At 39.7% G+C, this 24,562-nt stretch overlaps 1 protein-coding gene across 3 annotated transcripts in view; it reads right to left on the bottom strand.

Moving 5' to 3' along the window:
* Positions 1–2,552: 2,552 nt before the first annotated feature.
* UPF2 (UPF2 regulator of nonsense mediated mRNA decay) overlaps positions 2,553–24,562 on the bottom strand; it is a 95,725-nt gene continuing 73,715 nt past the window's right edge. For all 3 annotated transcript variants that reach the window (XM_059892813.1, XM_059892814.1, XM_003586747.5), the window contains exons 17-22: positions 21,676–21,780; positions 21,278–21,376; positions 16,327–16,494; positions 9,256–9,397; positions 7,855–7,975; positions 2,553–3,832 (exon numbers count right to left, since the gene is read on the bottom strand). In XM_059892813.1, coding sequence (XP_059748796.1) covers positions 3,823–3,832; positions 7,855–7,975; positions 9,256–9,397; positions 16,327–16,494; positions 21,278–21,376; positions 21,676–21,780 — 645 coding nt within the window. In that variant the 3' untranslated portion in view covers positions 2,553–3,822. The remainder of the gene's footprint in view (positions 3,833–7,854; positions 7,976–9,255; positions 9,398–16,326; positions 16,495–21,277; positions 21,377–21,675; positions 21,781–24,562) is intronic.

The following is a 24,562-nucleotide window of genomic DNA, read 5'->3' as shown; positions in this document are numbered from 1 at the left end:
GAAGTTTAGAGGTCAATGACCATCCAAGTTCATACAAGTAGGAAGCACGGGAGTTGGTGCTCAATAAACATCTAATGAGTTACTGAGGGTGTCCGCCTGGCACCTCTACATCCCCTTTGGGAATAGGTGTTTCAGGCCTCTGGGCCACTAGTGAGAAAATGTTCCAGGCCTGAGGGCTCCTTAGTGGCAAGTGTGTACAGGTGCACACAGATCTCAGGGGACATATGAAGTGCCCCTGCTCACCTCCTAGATTACAAAGCAAACAATGCATGGAACTAGACCGACACTCTGCCCATCAGTCCAAACGAGAAATGCCCTGTGAGTGCTGGCCCGTCTTCAGGCCAGCATCGAGTCAGAGTGAACCGGGAAATGGGAGACTAGTGGGACCTGTGTCCACTCTCCAAATTCCTGAGCTCACCTGGTCAGCAGATGAGAACCCATCACATACCCGGCCTGGGGTTCAGTGGCATTTGGGTCAAGTGCAGAAGTCCTGCTGTGGAAATGGCAGGACAGGTGATTGAGAATGTGGCCACATGCGCTTCCTGGGGTAAAGCAAGTTCCCTCAGATTTCTCAGCGTCCGGGGGAGCATGTGATGAGCACCTCCCAGGGTCCCCTAGTCCAGCCTGGTGCTCCTATAGATAGGAGTTCTGTGTAACTCTTTCAGAACAGCTGCTGAGCACCACCCTGCAATTAATCTCATCCCCACCCAGGGGCAGGTGGGCAGCACCTTTGATGAAGTTCAAGGTGGTGGTTTAGTCGCTAAGTTGTATCCGACTTTTGCGACCCCATGGACTGTAGCCCCCCAGGCTCCTCTCCAGGCCAGAATACTGGAGTGGGTTGCCATTTTCTTCTCCAGGGGATCTTTCCAACCCAGGGATCAAACCTGGGTCTCCTGCATTGTAGGCGGCTTCTTTACCACCTGAGCTACAAGGGAAGGACAGCATCTAAATCAAATGAGGGATGAGGGAACAGCAAGGTGTCCTAGAGGAGACGAAGCTTGAACTACATCTTGAAAGTAACCAAGCCAGGCAGTAAGGAGAAAACAAGGTATCATAGTAACAGTGCCATCAAGTGGACCCTTCCTACATGCCACGCACTGCACAAGCAGTTTACACATATGGTCACCTAACTTCACAGAACTGTCACATTTCTCCCTTACTAGCGTGTCCCATGGGAGCAGGGATTTTTTTCCCCCCGACCTCTGTATCCCCAGTGCCTGGTAAACAGAATGGGGTCAATCAATCCTTCCCTTCCCATGGTCGCCAAGTATTCATCAAAATGTTTAAATCCATAAATCCAACCAGACTAACTATCCAGTGTCACATAGGAAACCAAAGAAAAGGTTTAAAAAAAAAAAAAAAGAGTGCTTGTAGACATTCATGCACATACTCAGCAGAATCTGAAATGCTTTCCCCAATAACTATAAAACTAAAACCTCTTCCAAGGAAACATTTGAGTAATAACCCAACAATTTCCAAAGTTACTCCTCCAGAAAGAAGCACTTACTGAGATAACAGAAGATGGCTGACTATCCTTTGTACTTTGTCCAAAGGTTTAAAAAAGCATCACAGTAAGAATGCCAAAAACGTGGTTTTACTTATAGCATGCGAAGTATTTTTAAACTGATTCCACCTCCATTTTGTCTTTATTCAAAACAAGCCTAGGGAAGAGCATTAGACAGAGCTAGTGCAGCTACTCCAGTGCCGGCCACACAGAGCGAGAGATGTTTTAATGAGATGTTGTATAGATAAAACATTTGGAGTTCTTTAAAAGCCAATCTAGAAATAAACGTGTAACTATGTGGAAAAGCTTCATGTTTAAAATCTAAGTGAACCCCAGTTATGGATGAGTGTAGGAAGCGGCCTCATCCAGGTAATTCTTAATGCTCCTGCCTGCAAAGCCAGTGGTTTCACAGAACTTGCCCCCTTGACCGCTGATACTGGTCCAGGGATGGATGCTGTGCCAAGTGGAGCCAGCAAGTAAAACGGCAATGAGGGCTGGGAAACAGGGTTGAGAGAATTGAGTTTTGAAACTTTATTAAGTCTTTTTCTTTTCAAATATGAATGACTCTCAGCTGAATTTTAGCAAGAGTGATTACAGTCACACCTTCTGGATTGTCTCAGTCAACCTTGGAATGAACACCTGAAAGAAATTGAAAACAATGGTTCTCACGATTCCCTTCTGAGCTGCCTGTCTTACAGCGGCGTTTATCAACCCTGCTGCACACCCTCAGGTAACAACATAAACACCACCCAGACCAGATGGTGCTGCGCCAGCATTTTCCATTGTAAGTGGTTCAAGCCTCTTCTAAACATGTTTATTCGATCGGATTCCATGGGCTACTTTCTGTACTGACCCCAAGGTAAGCTGACTCAGGCACCCAAGAAAACAATGCAAGTAACAGATGCTAAAACGAAAGCAACGATACAAGTGAAATGCAAACAAAATCGTCTCTAAGACTATAAAGAACAAAGATACCCGTGGAAGATACTGATTTACCCATTTAATAGGTTTCCAAAATCCACACCAAATAAAACACAACCACACCAAATCGAAATTACAACACTTTATTGCAGCATCGGCAAAGGTCAGATTTCTGAAGCTGGTGAAGATCGGGCAGCATTTCCATGTGAAATGTTACAACTTTACAGTTTTGTTTCTTATTTAATTCTACATGCAGAAACTAAAATATGGTGAAAGAAAAAATGCAAAACAGCTAGAAAAAAAGATGTAATCAAGTTGTAGCTTACAGATGTGCTTGCTCTTCAACTAAATTCACTATGCCTACTGGAAAGCAAACGAAAGACAACTATCCTAATAAATTAACAGATTGGCCAGAAACAGACTAAGAACTCTCATTTCTATGTAGTGGGGGGAAAACAAAACAAAACAAAAACAAAAGCAAAATAAAAGCTCTACTGTTTCCATACTTTGTTTAGAGACAGAGGCTGTAAACCCATGAAGGTCAACAAAATCTCCGGATCCCCTTCTCGCTGTCCTTCGTCCATCTTCTGTGGTGTCTGCCTGGCACGCTGTTTGTTTTCAATGATACTTACAATGGGCTCGACCATCCCTGTTCTGAGCTGGTGTCAGACTCCCCTAAGCCATCTCGGTGCATGCTGTGTGTACTAATCGTCCTCACATTTTCCCTTTACCCTGATAGGCAATGTTGTATTACTGACTCTGATGGATAAAACTGATTTTTCTCCCCCATCCCTTGTTCCTCATGAAAGAGATTCCTAAACAAAAGCCTTCCTGGTGGATTATCTGGTACCTGGATATCTTTCATCATTTTGCTGTCCTGCATGTAAGTTTTCACTAGAAGATTTTACTGCTTGCTCTATACTTTTCTACTGTAGTTCTGGAGCCCCCAAATGTATCTTCTTTCAACATAGGATGTTCAATTCAGAGACACTGAAACTCAAATCAAGTTTAAACTCAAGTTCATTTCCCCCATACCATTACCATTACAACCGTCTCTTCTCCGGCTCAGTCATCTCACTGACGCTCTTCCTGGTGTAACTGCTCAGGAGTCAAGTCAACCACCTCATTTCTTGACTGCCATTCTCAAGAGAAGATGAACCCTCACGTGATTTCCATTACAAAAGGCCTTTTCCGCCTTGTCTGGAAGCGTCGGCTTGTTCCGGTGTTGGCAGAGGCTGCTGTTTCTGCCTCATGGCCCCAGCCTGTCCCAGGTTTAGATTCGCAACTCTCTAGACCGACATGCTGAGATGTGTCCACTGCTCTCATTCAATTGCTGGAGGACTCCACTATCCACAACATCAGATACAGGACCTAATGAAATGACACGTGCTGCTGGATCAACGTCTCCTAGAGGCACAAACAGGGCAATGTTAAAGAACCAGGACTGAGGATGCCCCTCCAGCAAGAAAATGCCCCCTGAGCACCACCAGCCACTGTTCACTGACTACAGAGAAGTCAGTGCTTTTTAAAAAGGGTACAGATTCCTACCGAAGAAACAAGAGGGGCAGAGGGACACTGAACAGGGCAATTCTGACAGTGATGGGGAGGGTGGGCCTGTCAGCTTTCCTAAAGTACTTTCTAAGATGCTGAAAACTCATGGTGTCGCAGCTGAACTGCGTAACCCCCAAATTTATGTGCTGAAGTCTAACTTCTGAACCTCAGAATGCAACCTTATTTGGAGAAAGGGTCACTGCAGATGTAATTAGTTAAGAGGAGGCCAGACTGGAATCAGATGAGCCCCTAATCCAGTATGACTGTGTCCTCGTAACAGGACATCTGGACAGACACACACCTGAGGAGAACCCCACATGAAGAGGAAGGCAGGGATCAGAAGGTGCTGCAGAAGCCAGGAGTGCCAGGGGCTGCTGGCAAACCACCAGGAGCCAGGAGGGAGCTGGGAGCAGACTGTCCCTCTCAGCCCTCAGAAAGAAGCGACCCTGCCTTGACTTTGGATTCCGGCCTCCAGAGTGTGAGATGCGAGTTCTGTTGTGTGAATCACACCGTGTACTATGCTATCTTTCGGCAGCTCTAGCAAATTAACACAGGTTGCCTACACAAGGCCAGTTGCATTAGCAAGAAACTTCCAAAGACTAAAATGCAAATAAGGAAAAGTCTATCTTCAGTTGGATACATCTGCAAGTTGTACAGAACTGAACAGAATGGGAAAAGGTCAGTAACAGGAGTACTCCCTGAGAGAAAGAAACAGTCTCTCTCTTGATGTCAAGACAAAGCAATGGTCTAAAACAGAATATTTTAGACAAATGCAGTGAATAAAGGAAAAGTGTTCAGTCTTTGATAAGTGAGACACACCTGCCATATAATCTCTCACTATATATAATCACTCTGAGAGTAGTCCACACTCCAGCAGCTTTGACATCACCTGACAGCTTGTTAGAAACTAATCAGAACCAGTAGTTTAATGAGAGTCAAGATGGTTAAAATGTGTATTTTAAAGTTTGAGGAGCAATGGTATAATCCACACGAATTTACAGAGTGTAAACTGTACTTGCAAAAGATGCTATTGTTGTTCAGTTGCTAAGTCATGTCAGACTCTCTGCAACCCCATGGACTGCAGCACGCCAGGCTTTCCTGTCCTTCACTATCTCCTAGAGTTTGCTCAAACTCATGTCCACTGAGTCAGTAATGCCATCTAACCATCTCATCTTCTGGTGCCCCCTTTTCCTCCTGCCCTCAATCTTTCCCATAATGCTGTGTTTCACAGTTTTTTCAACACTAGCAGAGTGGAAAGCAACCCTGTACTGCCTTACAAAACACGTGGGTAACTGTATTACTTAGAGTGCTATTGCCATCTTAATTCATTCGCAAAACGCTTATACTTTGTTAGAACATTAATACCCAGGGAGAAGGGCTGAAATTTTAACTTACAGCCTATTTCAATCCTGATTAGAAAATATAAAAATCATTACAATTAATGTCTGAGAGCCTTATCAAAATCTAGAGATAAGAAAAACTTAAAACCGTGTTAATAACCAGGTTTCTAGTAAATTTCCCTTCATCTGCCATACAATGTCAACAATATTAATAACTTTTAAAAGAGTACAAGCCAAGTTAGGAGTCAACTGAAAACAGTTCTTTAGACCTCACAGAATTTCTTCTGCCTCCTTCTATAGGAATTCAGCACCAGGTAGCCGAGGACCATGGCTCTAGATAAGCAGCTTCCCAATGAGTCTGGCCCAGTGTTAAAAACAGAAGAAAATAAAGAGGAGCCAAACCACCAAAAGACACCACCCCATCAGCTAATGTTCTTCCACATGACTACACTTCACTTAAATTTAAGTTTAAAAAACACATGGTACTTGAAAGGCTCAGAAACTCATTTTTACGCCTCCCCAGTATTCATCCATACCTGCATTTTGAGAGCTCTGGCTTTATAAATACCACAAAACCATGAGACCTTACAGAGGGTCATTTTTAAAGAGCACTGTACAAGTTAGGATTTTACTTTCCAAATCAGTATTTTAGGAAGAGATTTAAAATAGGTAAAGGAAGTAGCTGAAGAATTGGAGTCTCACAAAATTAGGAAAACAAAAGGGAATGAGTGCTGGGTAGCATAACATAGGAAGAAAGCTGATTAAACGATTAAACACAGATTATTTTTTTTGAAGTTTCTCTGTCCATTCAACAAACATTTACTGGGGATCTACTACATGCTAGGCACCAAAAGCTGTGTAGGAGACAATATGGAAAGCAAGACAAGGCTTCCTGGATCGTCAATTTTCTGGGGGACGGAGACAGACTGGCAGGTGATGAAGCACTGTAAGGTTTGGGGAAGCACCGTGACTCAGGGCACCAAGGTGAGACTCCTGAGTATCAAGGTAAGACCAGACAGAGAAGCAAGAGTTATCCAGAGGAAGAGCCCAAGAGGGTTCCAAACAGAGAGAGGCAAAGACAGTGAAACTAGGAGAACTAAGAGGCCAGCTGGGTGGGGAGGAGGGCAAAGAACAGCAGGAGAGAAAGCCAGTAAATAGAGTGCACCCTATCATCCAGGGTCATGTTATGAAGTGAGGAGCTGGGACTTTATCCCACAAGCCATGAGTAACCCTGAAGGATGTGAGAACTCCGTGACAAACCAATTTCCTAAACTGAAATTAGATTAGAGTTGTCTGAGCATATGTGAAGTGACAGTCACTCAGTCATGTCCCACTCTGCAACACCATGGACTATACAGTCCATGGAATTCTCCAGGCCAGAATACTGGAGTGGGTAGCCTTTCCTTTCTCCAGGGGATCTTCCCAACCCAGGGATCAAACCCAGGTCTCCCACACTGCAGGCAGATTATTTACTAGCTGAGCCACAAGGGAAGCCCAAGAATACTGGAGTGGGTAGCCTATCCCTTCTCCAGCGGATCTTCCAGACCCAGGAATCGAACTGGGGTCTCCTGCATTGCAGGTGGATTTTGTACCAACTGAGCTATCAGGGCCTGAGCATATAGTTCAAAGTAAAATGGTAGCAGGAACACAAATATTCTTAGTGAGTAAAGACACAGGATGAACATCTACATTTTCTGCAGTGCTACTACTCCAGCAGTGGACCATTTCTGCAACCCCAGCACCTCTCTCCTACACCTGCTCGCCTACTCCCAACAACACGTTGATACCTGATGGCTCTGACAGCCTCAGTCTAAACACTAATACTCCGAGGCAGACCTGTAAGAGCAGCAAAGACTATGTCACTTTTGATAATAACCCAAACACAAGACAGAGAACGAAATTGATGGGGAAGGGTCTTCAGATCAGATCCTGTTAAACTTTCAACAATTTTGTTCCTTAAAAACAAGATGAGTGAGGTCTTATTAGGGAATATCTTCTATGTGAAATACCTTACAGTTTTAGTTATTTCACATCAGGCAACTCAAGTTTAAGAAGAACTGGCATGGGTCTCAGCAGGATATTTTATAATTTAAAAACAAACAAAATACCCCCCAAAAAACTCAATCTGCATGCCTCAAAGTCTAACAACAGGTTTTGAGTTTTTATAAACATTATGATTACTTAACACTGGCTTAAGAAATTCTAACAAAAAGCCTGTGACTTCTCTCCAATCAATCAATAACTAGTCCTCTCTATAAATGCAAAAGAGAAAATTTTTAAAAATCCAAAAAAGTCAAAGAAAATGAAAACCAATACTGGTATGACTAAAATCAAGATTTTATAAAACAAACCAAAAAATAGGTAACTATTTTATAAACAGGTTTTTTTTTTCCCTCAAATATCTACAACTCAAAGACTTTTCTATTGTGCTAATCCTTGGGCCTTTATCATTAGGTATAATCCAGAACTATCTAACTTACTCACACAGACACCATGAAAAAGAACTAGCTAAGGCAGAAACAAGCGAGATCGTCATACCTCCCACCAGTCTTAAAGATTAGATCCGCATTAGGCGCTCCCTTTGGGTGCTGGTAACGAGGCCGCCGCTCCCGATTGGTGTTTGCTGGAGCTGGGCGTTGTGCAAGAGACTGCAGCATCTCTGTAGTTAGGAGCAAAACAGAAAAGGCATTAACATTGGTAAATGTACTTCTCCCAATAAGTAAATAAAGGGAGATAAATTTATTAGTTCTGTCAGGTAGCTAACTAAAGAAAAATCACCATTATATGGACTAAAATAATTGAGAAGTACTGGAAGAGCAATCAAGAGAGGAGATATGCTCTTGTGTACCATATAACACCATGCTCCCTTACAGTCAATGGGGCCACAACTGTGTCTTGTGAGGCAGTGAAACAGTGTAAGAAGCAATAGAGTACAACAGCTGAGAGCATGGTGTTTGGAGCTAAGCAATATTAGATTAGATCCCAGCTCTGCCACATACTACTAGCTATGGGGCTTTTGGCTCAGTTTCCCTAAATATAAAATTTCATTTATCTCATGGAATTATTGTGAGGATTAAAAGCTGTGATCAAATACATAAGCATCTGGCCATAATAAGCACTTCTACTGAGTGTTAGCTACCATTATTTTATTATTAAGAACCCTGAGTACTGGGAATTCCCTGGTGGTCCAGTGGCTAGGACTCCATGCTTCCATTGCAGGGGACATGGGTTCGATACCCAGTCAAGGAACTAAGATCCCGCATGACTTTAGTCATGACCAAATAAATAAATAAACACGATTATTTTTTAAAAATTGGCATCAACCAAAAGAGAAGATTCTAAAAGTGGGATTTAAAGATAGAAAACCAAATATTTATTTATACAACAATCTCCTGCATAAAAAGCAGTTTTGTGAGTACAACACTATATAAAAGCCATGTTATGGCTCTGAGGGGCTTTTAAGGTGTCTGTGGACTCCATATGTAAAGTTTAGCTAATCCAAGTGTGCTGAGTATGTCTGTATAAAACTGGAATCCTAACTTGATGCACTCAAATCTGGAAGGAAGAGAGTCCTCAAGACCAGGATTCCCAAACAGACAAGAGATGATATTTGCTGAATAATAATTTGCTCACAGTTGACTGGCAACACAAGGCAATTAAAACTTGGTACTATCTCACCTGCAATCCAGCTCTTACAGTATGGAATCTAACTGAATTACAAGGGAAGCAAAATATGATAAACATTACATTAGTCTTATTTTATAAATAAGTGAAAGAAAAATAAAGACAGAAAGGAATATAAAAGACAATCAACTTCTCAGGCTAAATATAAACAAACATGACATGAAAAGGAGCAGAATAATAGCTTTGATGTTCTGTATTTTAAAAACCCAAAAGGCATCACAATTTTCCACTTCTGTCTTGGAAACAATGTGATACCTTGATAATCTTCTTGTTCTTGCCGTTCATTGATATCTAGTGTGAGCTTTTTCATTCTCATCCTCTCTTCTTGTTCTGCTTGTTGCTGGTTCCAGTGATTTGCAGCAAGTTGGGAAGACATGGGTACATTAAGGATCTTAAACTGAGAAAAAAAAGTAAAGAAACCACAAATGGCTTGAGAAAATCAAGAAACAAAGATTTCAAATAAATCAGTGCATGCGTTTGTTCTCAGTCACTCCCAACTCGTTGTGACCCCATGGACTGCAGCCTGCCAGGCTCCTCTGCCCATGGGATTTCCCAGGCAAGAATACTGGAGTGGGTTGCCGTTTCCTTCTCCAGGGGATCTTTCCCAACACAGGGACTGAACCCAAGTCTCTTGTGTCTCCTGCACAGGCAGGTAGATTCTTTATCACTGAGCCATCTGGGAAGCCCAAATAAATAAGTAGAGCTAAACGAGGTTAGAAAATTAATTTTTCCTTTCCTAATAAGTCAATAAAGACAGTACCATCTCAAAACATAAGACAGACAATAGTGTTACTCTACTTAAGAGATAAACTCATGAGGGTTGGATAAGAAATGGAAGGCCATCAAGTTCAACGTCCATAAAAAGCAGACACTCCTCTTTTCTGCACCCTGTTTGGAAGCAACACATCTAAACAGGGGATCATTTTCCACTGTGTAGACCCTTTTACATATGGCTAATTGTCAGAAAGGGTCTTATACAGCAAGCTGTAATCTGCACCCTTTTCATTTCTACCCTCTGGACTATACAGAACAAATCTAGTCCACCTTTAGGATTATCAAGTCTTCATAGTCTAAAGATAGCTGTGATGCTGGAAAAGAGAAAGAGTTTAGCAACTGAACAATTAGTTATAGGGGAATAATTCTTATCTATGGAATGTTTTGTTTTTAGCAGGATGTTCCTGGTTCAGGATTGTTAACAACTATTAAACCAAAATAAATATCTTTTGCATTTGTTTAAAACAAAAAATTCTTTAAAACATTACATAATGGCTCTTTTACATTAAAACTTTTGCTTTAATAAGACATTTTCTTTCAGTTTATTATTCTAATTCATAGACATTTGAATCTAGAAAGAAATCATCAACAGTATTTTCCTTTCTTTTCAACTACTTCCTTTACTGGTACAAATTTTTCTTTTCCTACTGACTACAGAAGAAAGTTATTTCTGGGCACAAATTTGGTGCACAAAGAGATCTTTCACTTAAGAACTAAAGATTCCTATAAGGCTACGCATTTCACATTTCTAGAAAAACCGTTGCACCAGAAGAACCAACACCCAAAAGTCAAATAAAGAAATAAAAATCAGAACAAAATATACTTTCTTCTTCAGACCACAAAACAACAGCGATGTTTCTTCAAATAATGTTCCTAAAATTGAACATATTCCAAAATTCCAAATAATGTTTATGAGTTGAAACTTTACTTAATAACCAAGTACTCTGAGCTCTCATTTCATGTTTGCTAACATTTTAAAAATAAAGTTCAATAAAAATGTTTCCTTAAACAAAATTTCACGTTTTAAGAAGTAAGGACTTCACTCCTTATTCTGAAGTTATATGGGTTACACAGTATATAATCTATCTACTTTGAACAAAAAAATATTTCTGTTAAAATACAGACACATAGTCTTACTTTGACCCATAGAATTTAGAATTCAGGACTACTGAAATGAATTTACTTTTCAAAGCTCAAAAGTTTCTGAAGGTAGGTTTTAATTTTATGCCTACACATTCTGAAAAGATCAAAAGGGTGTGCAAACTGACACAGGTCATGAATTTTTCATATGTGCCTCATGAAACAGAGGGATGAATGAAGAAAATTGATTATTTATTGTTGTATAAGTTGATCGTCCCCCTTCATGGATCACTGCCTTGTTGTGGTGAAGGGGCTTGCATACCTCAATAAAGCTATGAGCCACGCCATGCAGGGCCACCCGAGACAGACAGGTCATAGCAGAGGGTTCTGACAAAACGTGATCCACTGGAGGAGGGAATGGCAAACCTGGTTATACCTGGTTATACCCAGGTTATACCACCTAGTATACCTGCTGAGAACCTCATGAACTGTATAAAAGGCCAAAAAGATAGGACACCAAAAGATAAGTCCCCCAGGTCTGAAGATGTCCAATACGCTGTTGGGGAAGAGCGGAGAATTACCAACAGCCCCAAAATGAATGAAGCAGTTGGGCCAAAGCGGATACGATACTCAGTTGTGGATGTGTCTGGTGATAAAAGTAAAATCTGATGCTGCAAAGAACAGTATTGTATAGGAACCTGGAATGTTAGGTCCATGAATCAAGGAAAATTGGACGTGGTTAAGGAGATGTTAAGAATAAACACAGACATCCTATGAATCAGCGAACTAAAATGGATGAGAATGGACTAATTTAATTCAGATGACCATCATATCTACTACTGTGGGCAAGAATCCCATAGAAGAAACGGAGTAGCCCTCATAATCAACAAGAGTCCGAAACAATGTACTTGGGTACAACCTCAAAAATGACAATAATCTCGGTTCATTTCCAAGGCAAGCCATTCAACATCACAGTAATCCAAGTCTATGCCCCTACCACTGATGCTGAAGAAGCTGAAGTTGATCAGTTCTATGAAGATCTAGAAGACTTCCTAGAACTAACACCTAAAACAGGTATTCTATTCATCACTGGAGATTGGAATGCAAAAGTAGGAAGTCAAGACATACTTGGAGTAATAGGTAAGTTTCGCTTTGGAGAAGAAAACGAAGCAAGGCAAAGCTTAACTGAATTCTGCCAAAAGAATGCACTAGTCATAGTAAATACCCTTTTTTAACAATACAAGAGATGACTTTACACATGGACATCACCAAATGGTCAATAGCAAAGTCAAACTGATTACATTCTGTGTAGCTGAAGATGGAGAAGCTGTATACAATCAGCAAAAACAAGACCTGGAGCTGACTTTGGCTCAGATCATCAGCTTGCCACAGCAAAACTCAGGCTTAAACTAAAGAAAACTGGGAAAAACAATAGGCCAGCCAAGTATAACTTAAGTCAAATCTTGTATGAATTCATAGTAGAGGTAATGAACAGATTCAAGGGACTAGATCTTGTTAACAGTGTGCCTGAAGAACTACGGACAGAGGTTGTAATATTGTACAGGAGGTGGCAAACAAAATCACCCCAAACAAAAAGAAAAGCAAGAAGGCAAAGTGGTTATCTGAGGAGGTTTTACAAATAGTGGAAAAACAAAGAAACAAAAAGCAAGGGAGAGAGGGAAAGGTACATCCAATTAAAAGCAGAGTTCCAAAAAATACCTAGAAGAGATAAGAAGGCCTTCTTCAATGAACAATGTTTAATAACAGAAGAATACAACCAAACGAAAAGATGTAGATATCTCTTCAGAAAAAGTGGAAACAGCAAGGGAGCATTCTGCCCAAAGATGGGCACAATAAAGGATAAAAATGGTAGAGACCTAGTAGATGCTGAAGAGATCAAGAAGAGATGGAAAGAATACATGGAAGAGCTGTATAAAAAAGATCTTAATGAACTGAATTACTATGATGGTGTGGTTAGTCACCCAGAGCCAGACATTCTAGAGTGGGAAGTCAAGTGGGCCTTAAGAAGCACTACTGTTAATAAATCCAGTGGATATGATGAAATTCTAGCAGAACTATTCAAAGCCCTAAAGGATGATGCCATCAAGGTTTTACATTTATTACATGAGCAAATCTGGAAGACCCAGCAGTAGCCACAGGACTGGAAAAGATTAATCCTTATCCCAATCTCCAAGAAGGGTAGTACCAAACAATGTGCTAACCATCAGATAATTGCACTCATCTCTCATGCTAGTAAGGTCATGCCTAAAATCTTACATGCTAGGCTTCAGAATTATGCAAATGAAGAACTTCCAGATGTCCAAGCTGGGGTTAGAAAAGGATGAGAAATAAGAGATAAAATCACCAATATTTACTGAAATAGAGAAAGCAAGGGAATTTCAGAAAAACATCTGTTTCATCGACAACGCTGAAGTCTTTGACTATGGATTACGGCAAACTGTGGAAGCCCTTAGAGAGATGGGAATACAGACCATTTTACCTGTCTCTTGAGAAACCTGCATGTGGTTAAGCAGCAACAGCTAGAACCCTGTATGGAACAACTGATCCATACAAGATCGAGAAAGGAGTACGACAGGGCTGTCTGCTCTCACCCTGTTTGTTTAACCATACACTGAACACATCATGAGAGATGCCGGGCTGGATGAATTACAAGCTGGAATTAAAAGATAGGCAGGAGAAACATCAACAACCTCGGATATGCAGATGATACCACTCTAATGGCAGAAAGCGAAGAGGAACTAAAGAGCCTCTTGATGAGAGTGAAAGAGCCACCTTAAGAGTAAATATTAAACTAAGATCATGGCATCTGGCCCCATTACCGCATGGCAAACAGAAGGGGAAAAGGTGGAAGTAGTGACAGATTTCCTCTTCTTGGTCTCCAAAATCACTGCGGACAGTGATTGCAGCCACAGAACCAGAAGACAATTGCTTCTTGGCAGGAAAATGGTGACAAACCTAGACAGTCTGTTGATAAGCAGAGACATTACTCTGATGACAAAGGTCCATAGTCAAGGCTATCATTGTCTCAGTGGTCACATACGGTTGAGAGAGCTGGACTGTAAAGAAGGAAGAATGCCAAAGAATTGATACCTTTGAACTGTGGTGCTGGAGAAGACTCCTGAAAGTCACTTGAACAGCAAGAAAATCAAATCAGTCAATCTTAAGGGAGATCAACACTGAACATTCACTGGAAGGACTGATAATGAAGCTGAACCTCCAATACTTTGGTCATCTGATGTGAACAGACAACTCATTGGAAAAGTCCCTAATGCTGGGAAACATGGAGCACAGAAGAAGAGGGCATCAGAGGATGAGACAGCTGGACGCCATCACCGATGTAATGAGTATGAACTTGGGCAAACTCCAGGAGATGGTGAGGGACATGGAGGCCTGGTGTGCTGCAGTCCATGGGGTAACAAAGAGTCGGACACAACTGGGTGACTGAACAAGTTGATCTTCACAGAAATATATTCCTAAAGCTCCTTTTAAACAAGAAAAATCAAGACTCAGTAAATGTGTCAATGTAGCAAAGAAAGTTCAGGAGCTGTATAAGAATAGGAACCAATTCCCATGTGATAGTTCAGCCTATGGAACTGAAGTTGCCATGTACTGCCCTTGACAATTATTAAAAAAAAAAAAAAGGGAAAAGTCTACTCAGAGAACTAAGTTATCCCTAGAAAAGAAAAGCAGAAACTCTGGACTTCGAGAATTCTGGGGGCCATGGTGAACCAGCAGTTCCAAGTGCTGGGAAGAGTAGTTTTACAAAGACTCCAGCACCAAGTCTAGGGTCTTGATCAAAAACAAACCCTTATTTTTCTAGGTACTGGGTGGAAGATGAGGGAGAGGGGAAATGTCAGGGCTCAACTCTGGCCTGAAGGTGAGAAAGTGGGGAGCTTTTGTAAAACCTTGATAACCTTAAAGTCTAGGACGGAGGAAAGTCCTGTTGACTTTATGGAATTATGAAGAATATCTGACAAAGACCCAGCAGTGCTCAGAAGCGAAGTCAAGTTAACTATTTACACGTGAGTCATGATGGAAAGCCTGTTCCCAGCCCTCCATTATGTGATCCTAACTGGTACTCAGCTTTCACATCTCAAGACTTATTTGCACCACAGCAAAATGATGATATGCTCTGCAACTTTGATCTTTTGAGTAACAAGAAATTACCTGACAAAGCAGAGATAAAAGATGAAGGTAGGCACCATCTCCTTGAGCCTGTTCCGGAAGGGAGGGAACAGAATGTCCCTCGCGTCACAGAGGATATTCCGGGCCTTCCTTGGTCACCCTCTACAACAGCAGTCTCCCTCTCATCACCTCCTCCCCACTTTAGTCTCCTATCCACTTAACTTGCTTTATTTTCCAACAGAGCATTGTCCTCAACCTGACATTATTTCTTGTTTGCCTCTCAATACTAGAATGAAAGCTCCGAAGAGAGGAGGGACTTGGTTGACTGCTATATTTCTGCACGTGGAACAGTGCCTGGTACATAACACGTCAACAATAAGTGTAGCTGTTAAATGACAATTTAAACGAACGTGGGAACCAGGTATCAGACTGGTCTGACAAGCTGTTCTAGCCACCATATTCATAGATGATTCTGTTAATTATAAGATGCACCATTATTTCACATACCACTAAAACAGAAAAAAATGCTGTCAATTATCCTAAGATTCCATCAACTCTAAGAGGCAGCTTGAACTCAGAAATAATTAAGTATGAATTTTTTTTTTTTTTTAAACAGAACTAGTAATAAATGATGTATCCTCGAGTTAGATCTGGGAGCCGGGCTCCATTTCCTTCAGGGCACTTTCCACAATCAGCAAGTATAATATTATGCTTGTCTCTCTCCCTCAGCTGGTGTGTGCTCACATGGCCAGGGGCTACATCCTGTTCATCACCATTGCCTTACACTTGGGCGGGTATTTGGCAGAGCAGACAAATAATATTTGAGGACTGAATGTATGAATCAAAGTGATAGCTTAGTAGACAGGGGAATGATTGTGAGGGCCATCTGTGAGATAAGGAAAAGAAGAGGAGGTGGTTTAAGGAGAATGGAGGAGAAGGATCAGGGGTCAGAAAACAATGTTTTTTTATTTTTTTCCCAAAAGCCATTTGGCAAGTGAGCATTTTTTTTTTTTTTCAAGATTATCTGCCATCACCCTCCCTTCCTTTCTCACTGTGAGCTTACTGATAAAACTTTCCTACTGAAAGTCAGTATGTGTATCTTCTAACAAATGCATATGACTTAAATTTTAAATGTTCTTTCCATTAAAAAACACCCATCTATTTGATGGAAGTTACATGTGTCTTCTGTGCACATAACAGATAAAATTATTTCTACCACTGAATACCAGTCTTTTCCCCCTGTAAGCAAGAACCTATAAAACAAAGTTACCACTTACACTTGGGAACTACCAATGAACGGGGAATACACTGTGGACAGATTCTCACCTGTTGCTTATTGCCTTTTCGGGTTAACATGACAAATGGCATTGTGTCTGCAGACTCTGTCTCTCCCTCCCCACCACCAAGTGGGGGTCCTTTCCTCAGCTGGCTTTTGAGGTGCAAGGGAATGGCAACATCAAGTTGGTGCACTTTAACAGATTCGCCACTTCGTTGCTTAAAGACAGAAATGAAAAAAATGTGAATAGCCCAATAAATTGTAATTCCTTCAGTGCTATATATCTTAGAACAATCATTAGACCCAAGTAATCTTTCTGAAACCAGAGTCGTCCCCCACCTCCACACATCCCTTGGAACCAAACAATTTGGCTCCTGCTGATGGGTCAGGTCTCTCCCAAACTCAAACACACAGTGCTGCAGGTTCTACTGTCCTGTTTGAGTACACTGGGCCCTTTCATTCACCCTCAGAGCACACACCTTCCTTTGTAATTATCATGGGCCACAACCGCCTCCTTATCTATGAGCACCCCTACCTGACCGATGGGTTCATCACTGTGCCCCTTCTCTGGTGTTTCCTGCTGTGAGCACATGCAGTCAGAGCTCAGTATTTAAGAGTGAACAGATAACTTCCTACTTGTTAATATCAATTCTTTTTAACATTTACACTGGATTTATCAACAATTATTAAAACAAATCTTCACCGATGGATGACTTACTGTGTGTTAAGCTTGGAGATACTAGTATTAAAAAGACAATCTCTAATCCTCAAAGAGCTCATAAGCTTGTTAAGTAAGAAAGAGAAATTAATTACGATTTATCTGAGTTGTGTATAACATGTACAATACAGTGACTACATACGACTAGTTGAGAGTGGGTGGGTGCTGAGATTTCACAAAAGGCTGAATGAAAACGGGACATTTGAGAACATTAAAGACTTCACAAGCCTTCTTCCAACCAGATGGTAAAAGAGCAGTTTGGGGGATACACAGAGAATTTAGACAGGGGAAGAACAGGTGCAAAAGCAAAGATGTGAAACAGCAGGTGCATTTAGGGAACTGCAAATAATTTTCTAAGTCTGAATGAATGGAGCACGAATGAGGAAAGCGCTGAACATGATACTTCAAAGCTAAGCAAGCAATGCTAAAAGGGCATGAAGGTATTAAAACTTCTTTACTGCCATTTAAATACTCTTTTGATTCAGGCACCATATTTGCAAGAGACTTGCAAATCAGCAAAACGGTAATAAAGGTGTAAGGTTTTATTGTTTTTGATTTCTTAGCTCCAACTGTTAGAATTTGGTTGAAGTTCTCCCAGGTTCATAAGATTATTTATAAAGACTTTTTAACTTAAAATTTGAAACAAGCATGTCAGAGGAATCTGGATATGTAAATTACCTTTCTTTTCTAATTATAAAATTAACATATTCTCTTCATAAACTAATACAAAAATATATTAGCAAATGTGTCCATACCAATTCCTACAGCTATCTCCCTCTGCCTGACTCTAACATGCAAGAACTATTAACAATGGGTCATGTCCTTCCAGATTTTTTCTTGCATATATATATATGAAACATACATGTACGTGACATATACAACATAACACATATAAACAGGAGCAACCATGACAAATATTATTCTATGCTAAACATACATATTTCTTCTTCTTTTAGATTCTGTATCTTGGGCATCTAGTACAGAGCTAATTATTTTATTGGCCCTCTACTGACAGCTTAGACTTTTTTTTTCTATTACAATGTCACACTTTTCATGCTATTAAGGGTACACTTTTAGATCAAATGGCAAGTCATTCTGACAGGTTTACTAAATTTCTCTCTAAAAAAGGCTGGACTCACTTAACATTGACCAAGTATAGATGTTTACCTACACTTAACCACAACAGGTACCATCACTTTTTAAATCTTAATATTTTATGACCTGATAAAAAGGCCCTTCTTAGTTTGCTTATCATTTGATTATCAGTGAGCTTTAGCACTATATTCTTTCTAACAACAAAATGAGTCATTCATTTCTTCTCACTGGTTTGTACAATCTCTTTAGCTTAGTACAGATACTGACTCTTGTGTTGTGTCAGCTATAGATTTTTTTCTCCTGGTTAGTTATTTCTAAAGAGATTTCTATGGCATTTCGTGCTGGAAAGTAGTGTAACAAATGGTTGATAAGAGACTGCACCACTCACTACCCCTTTCACTTTAAACAAGTTTATTTTGTTGTTTTTTCCAAGCCTGTTTCTTTAACTGAAAAATGGGAATACGAACAGTATCTAACAGCTAAAGGCACTGTATGAAGAATAAACATAAAGTCAATGCAGTGCTCAACAGTCTTTACAATCTTTAAAATTATTTGAGAGATTTGCAATTAATTATAGGGTGGAAATTAAAAACAGAAATCCATTCTGTTGAAGATACCATTTTCCCTCACATGATTTGAGATGTTAACTTCATCAAGATTAAACTGCCGTGTTCTAAGGTCTATTTTAGATTCTGGCAACTCATTCCAATATTCTTGCCTGGAAAATCCATGGACAGAGGAGCCTGGTGGGCTACAGTCCATGGGGTCTCAAAGAGTCACACATAACTGAGTACACAGGCAATGCAATGCAAGGTCTATTTTGGACCCTCCTCTGATTAATCTATCCATTCCTATACCAAACTATTGCTGTATATTTAAAATGTTTTATTATCTTGTGTGTCACACTTTATTTTCTACAAGTTTCTTAACTGTTCGGTTATTCTTTAAGAATTTAAGAACAATTTTATTAGGTTCATTCTACATCCATGTCCCTGTTTTTCTCTTCCTCCAACCCTCACCCTATCCCCCAAATTTCCCTGATGGGACAGAATGAGGACTGCATGAAATTTAAGGACATGATTTATGGAGAAATGATGTCTTTACAATACTGTGTCTTCCTATGATTTTTAGCAAAAGAAAAAAGTCTGTACAACTGTTCATTTTGGGTATCTGATAATGATTTAAAATCAGGGCCTAACAGTGGATGAAGTTTTCTCCTATACATAAACACAACTGCAAAAATGTGAATTCAAACTTCCCTCCTCTCTGATCACATCCTCTCACCTTTCCAGCTCACTTCTTAAGCACTCTCAATAAGTGATGACCACAGAACCACACCGAAATTTCCCATTCCTTTGACTTCATCAGCTTTTCCACCTTTTCTAAATGTTGGGGTTTGTTAGGGCTCAATCCTGAACCTGCTTCTCTTCTGTCTCCGCACTTTACATCTGGATGAGCCAGTTATTGCCATGGCTTTAAAAGTACTCTAACAACCGCTGTTTATGTTTCTCTTTTGCTCTCCAGACATTTACACTGATGCCTTCAAAGGCTCCTCAAACTTACCAAGTGTAACTCCTACTCGCACTCTCCTGTTTCTTAGAGACAAGCCAGTGATCCAAGCCACAAGACGGGGTGTCATCCTTGACTCCTTGGCCCCATATACTGCTACCTAATCAAGCACCAAATAAATCCAGTTCATTCTGCCTAAAAAGCTTTTCAAATCCAGACTTCTGTCCATGTGTCCTGCCACTCTCCTAGACAGATGACCATCATCTCTCAGCTAGGTTACCACCACAGCCTTCTAACCACACCCCTGGTTAGTCTCTCTGCTTTTAGTCCTGTCTCAGTAGACCAGGGTTTGATCTCTAGGTCAGGAAGATCCTCTGGAGAAGGGAAGGGAATGGCAAGCCACTCCAGTATTTTAGCCTGGATAATCTCGTGAACAGAGAACCTGGCAGGTTACAGTCTATAGGGTTTCAAAGAATCGGACACGACTGAGCGACTAACACACAATCTGAACCAGCTCTTTAAAGGACTGTGCCACTCCCAATTACCTGTCTCATGCTGTGACCCTCCCACAGACAGACTATGTTCTATTACTACTGGCGCCCTTTTTGAAGTTTTTCAAACAAGTACTTTTCTGCCCTGATCAGGACCTCTGACACAGTTTTTACATTAATCCTAATTTTTCACCTAGATGGTTCCTTTGTACCTGTCTTGTCTAAAAGTCATGATCTCAGAGATGTCTTCTCTGATTATCTCATTTAAAAAAGGATCTTCCTTTACACTCTACCAAAGTATTCTGTTCCTTTGGTTCCTGAGACTAATGTATCTGAACTGCTATTTATACATTATCATAGCTTTTGGCCTTAGTAGCAACAATGAAAGTAAAACCCATCTGCTCTAGAGGATTATTCCATCAGCATGTACTCCATAATATCTTTTATCTTAAAAACACTCTTTCAACTGACTTTCTCTAGCCACATGCCCATTTTTCTCCCCTTTCTAGTAAAAACTTCTCAAGTCAGCTCTACCTGTATCCAGTATGTTCACTTCTCCCTTTTCCACTGAGCCCACTCCGTGGAGCTTTCAGCTACCACTCCAATGACAAAAGCCCTCAAATCACCAAAGGGCTTAACAATAGCTACAAATAGGGCTGAAGTAAATAGTTCATGGGATTTTACTCCTAACTACAGAAAAACATAAAACACAATTACCTAAATCACTGGAAGATGGAGCTTTTAATAAAATCCAGTATCTTAATATCATGAGTACTTTAAACATTGAATAACCAATATTCTTCCAGATATTTATATACAAGTTATTCAAATTATAAGTCAAACTAAAGAATTTACTAAATTAAATTTCCCCAAATTCTAATCTTCTATAGTTTGACTCCTAAACAAACTGCAAGTAAAGCGTCTTAGAAAGAGGAGAAAAGGCAGAGGGTGATACGATGAAATTACTCTGCTCCAAGTCTGATAACATTTATTTTTTCTATTCTATTTCAAAGAAGCATAGCAAATCAGGATGTAGGATGCCAGAAGTATTGGCAGCCTCAAACTGCCTAAATTAGGAAAAGCTGCTGCAGAGGTAAAAACGTTTAGAGAGCAGAGACTCTCCCATCACAATCAAGTGTGCTGCAATATTTTATATTAAGTACTTTGGAATAGAGAAACATTTAATACCTGAAGGTTTTCTAGCATCATTTTATCCAGAGCTTGAATGAAGTCCTCATCTTCTACACAAGGTACATGTTTCAGTCCACCTCCTTTAATCATTACCTCCTTATTAAAACAAAACAAACAATTCAAACTGGGAATTCTAACTGTAATGTTTTCTATGGCAGAGCCTTCTAACTGATAACTTGTTCAACGTAACTCAAGGAATGAGTTAGGTAAAATAATAACATTATTAAATATTCAAAGAACTTGCAAATAAAGAAAAGTGTTTAGATAAGAAAATAAAAAATGAATTTCTAAAGAAATATTTCAATAATCACAAAAATCAAAACTTTAGTGGCTAAAATTGAAATATTATGAAAATGATGTACAATTTCAAAGAGCAAAGTTTTAATGATACGTACAGTATTTTCTTCATCAGTTTCATTCTCTTTATTTGAATCCGTGAGATAATCTGTATTCTCTTCCTCTTCCTCCTCCCCTTCATCATCATCATTATCAGAACCCTCCTGAAATTGTTTAATATTTGTAGAAGATTAAAACTTTTGAAAAACTTTACTAATAATTTTACATGCCTTAAAAAGATGTTAAAATTTATGTATAATTATTTCTTATTCTCCAGTTTCAACCTGTTATGCAGTCTGCCTAGAATGGTAGGGCAAAATCAGCTGGCAACTCTTACTACACAACAGTAGCTAAAAAACCCATTTTACATCTTCCATTGACCTAGTAATACAAAGATCCTTTTTAGAAACTTATCCATGAATTCCACAAGGAACAAGTTTCTTGCACCTTTCATATTTTTCTCCTTCCTAACAAACTTGACGGAGAAGGCAATGGCACCCGACTCCAGCACTCTTGCCTGGAAAATCCCATGGATGGAGGAGCCTGGTAGGCTGCAGTCCATGGGGTCGCTAGAGTCGGACACGACTGAGCAACATCACTTTCACTTTTCACTTTCACGCTTTGGAGAAGGAAACTGGCAGCCTACTCCAGTATTCTTGCCTGGAGAATCCCAGGGACAGGAAGCCTGGTAGGCTGCCGTCTATGGGGTTGCACAGAGTCGGACACGACTGAAGTGACTTAGCAGTAGCAGCAGCAACAAACTTAAGACTGATTTTTCTCACAGCAATTCTTTAATACCCATGTAACTCTGCAATGAAAACTGACAATTCAAATTTAACATCATTACCATCTGAAAACAATGACACTGCATTTTATAAAGTATCTCACTGCATAAAGCATCTCAGGGTGGAGTGTACTCTCACAGCATTTTGTTGCTCACCCAGTTCTGAAGAAGGACGGATAAGCTTTATTGTCTTCATTTTTATATGTGAAAAAACTAATGCTTGGAAAAGTTAAATGACTTGCCCAAGGACATGTGCTTTTTTAAGCCAAAGAGCTAGACATTCTGACTCCCCTTGCTGGTGGCTTTCAAGTATTACATCTCCCCTATCCTCTCCTGTCAGTACCCCCACATCCTTGTCTATCAGCCAAAATTCCTCTTCAAATGGAAGACTGAGCAGAACTCCAATGAATTTTCAAAGAGACACAAAAAAGAAACCATAACCAAAACCAAAAAATACAGCCACACAGTGGCAGCATTCCATCTGAGGAACCTTTCAACACAATTCACTCCCACTTTGTTCCATAAAAGTTAAAGGAAAAAGAAAAAAAAAAAAAACTGCACTAAACCCAGCTGCTTTTCATTGTGCTGAGAGAAATAAAGTGAATGAGAAATAATTCCTATGAGAAACAAATGATTTAAATTTGTTATAATACATTTAGTATACCTAGCAATTAATTAATTTCAATAATCTAAACTATTAATACTTTACAGATATTTGAAAACTTTTAGAATTTCTGAAGTGGAAATATTTGAGCATAGTACAGAAATGCATTAACTTTTTTGACAAAATTCTGTACTTCAAAATTAAATCTGCAACAGAAATGCACTTCAACTGGCTCTTGGAAAAAAATTAATCATTTCTTAACACTGGAAAGATACTTCCTATTCAAAAACTAAGCTAAAATGCATGAATTTTTTTCTTTCACCAATTTTTATATTACTTTGGCCACCTGATGCAAAGAACTGACTCACTGGAAAAGACCCTGATGCTGGGAAAGGCTGAAGGTGGGAGGAGAAGGGGATGACAGAGGATGAGATGGTTGGATGTCATCACCGACTCAATGGACATGAGTTTGAGTAAACTCTGGGAGATGGTGATGGACAAGGAAGCCTGGCGTGCTGCAGTCCATGGGGTCACAAAGAGTTGGACATGACTGAGCGACTGAACTGAACTGAGGTGTTAAGAGTAACTTCAAAAGGCCATCTGGAGCTTGGAAGAGTTGTGGAACAAGATGGAAAAGAAAAGTACAATGTTTCTGAAGAGTTCCACTCCAGCCCTGTTCTTTTCTCAGTCGAGGCAAGTATTTATAGAATATTCTACACATTGTCCTCACTACTTTATAATCAACCCATCTTCTCTCTCTAAAAATGTTCTCCTATGTTTGGAGGATAGTCATGGGAAAGGGTGGTCCTGGGTGGGAAAGTAACAATTCCAATTCCATTTCTTAAAGTAAACCAACCATACTCCTTTCACATCTCCTCCTAGCCAAGACTCAGGAGTCATCCTGTTGAATTTGTTTTCCCATTTAGCAAATTCACATATATTATGTATAATATCCACTTTACAACCAGAAAAGAAATAGTTTAAAATGATACAATTTTTAAAATTATAAAGTTCACTTTTTAAAAGCTGAAATGCATTTGGAGAAAATATCACAACTATTCAAATAAGGAATCTATAGGAAAGTGAGCTATTCTTTAACGTCACATTTACTAAGGATGTTTCATTTATTAGATTCTTTATCAAATTAGTGCAAAATCCATAAACAGCCATAAAATTAGTCTAAAAATACAAAATGGAATATTAGTCTACATAGTCTAAATTAGTCTAAATTACGAAACACTTATTATTTCCTTTTGTTGTTATAAAATACTTAATAAGCCAATTTAAATTATACAATTGAATGTTTCTATGACCTCATTTTTTAGAAAAGCAATATAGCAATGTCTACTTCATAGAAATGTATTATATTTCTTGGATGTTGCCTTAGTATCTCAGTTTACTAAGATATCATAAAACCTGAGAACTTCACTAAACGTCTTCCCTGAAAATTACACGACAACATTATTGCAAGCTATGTTAAAATGGTGAAATGTCTGCTTAATGCTTGAATTTTATAAACATTCCGTCTTAAAACTGTAGGCTAGTTTTCCTTGCATTA

This window comes from Bos taurus, chromosome 13, assembly GCF_002263795.3.
Source record: "Bos taurus isolate L1 Dominette 01449 registration number 42190680 breed Hereford chromosome 13, ARS-UCD2.0, whole genome shotgun sequence".
Lineage (NCBI taxonomy): Eukaryota > Metazoa > Chordata > Mammalia > Artiodactyla > Bovidae > Bos > Bos taurus.
This window is presented reverse-complemented; position numbering and strand designations above follow the sequence as displayed.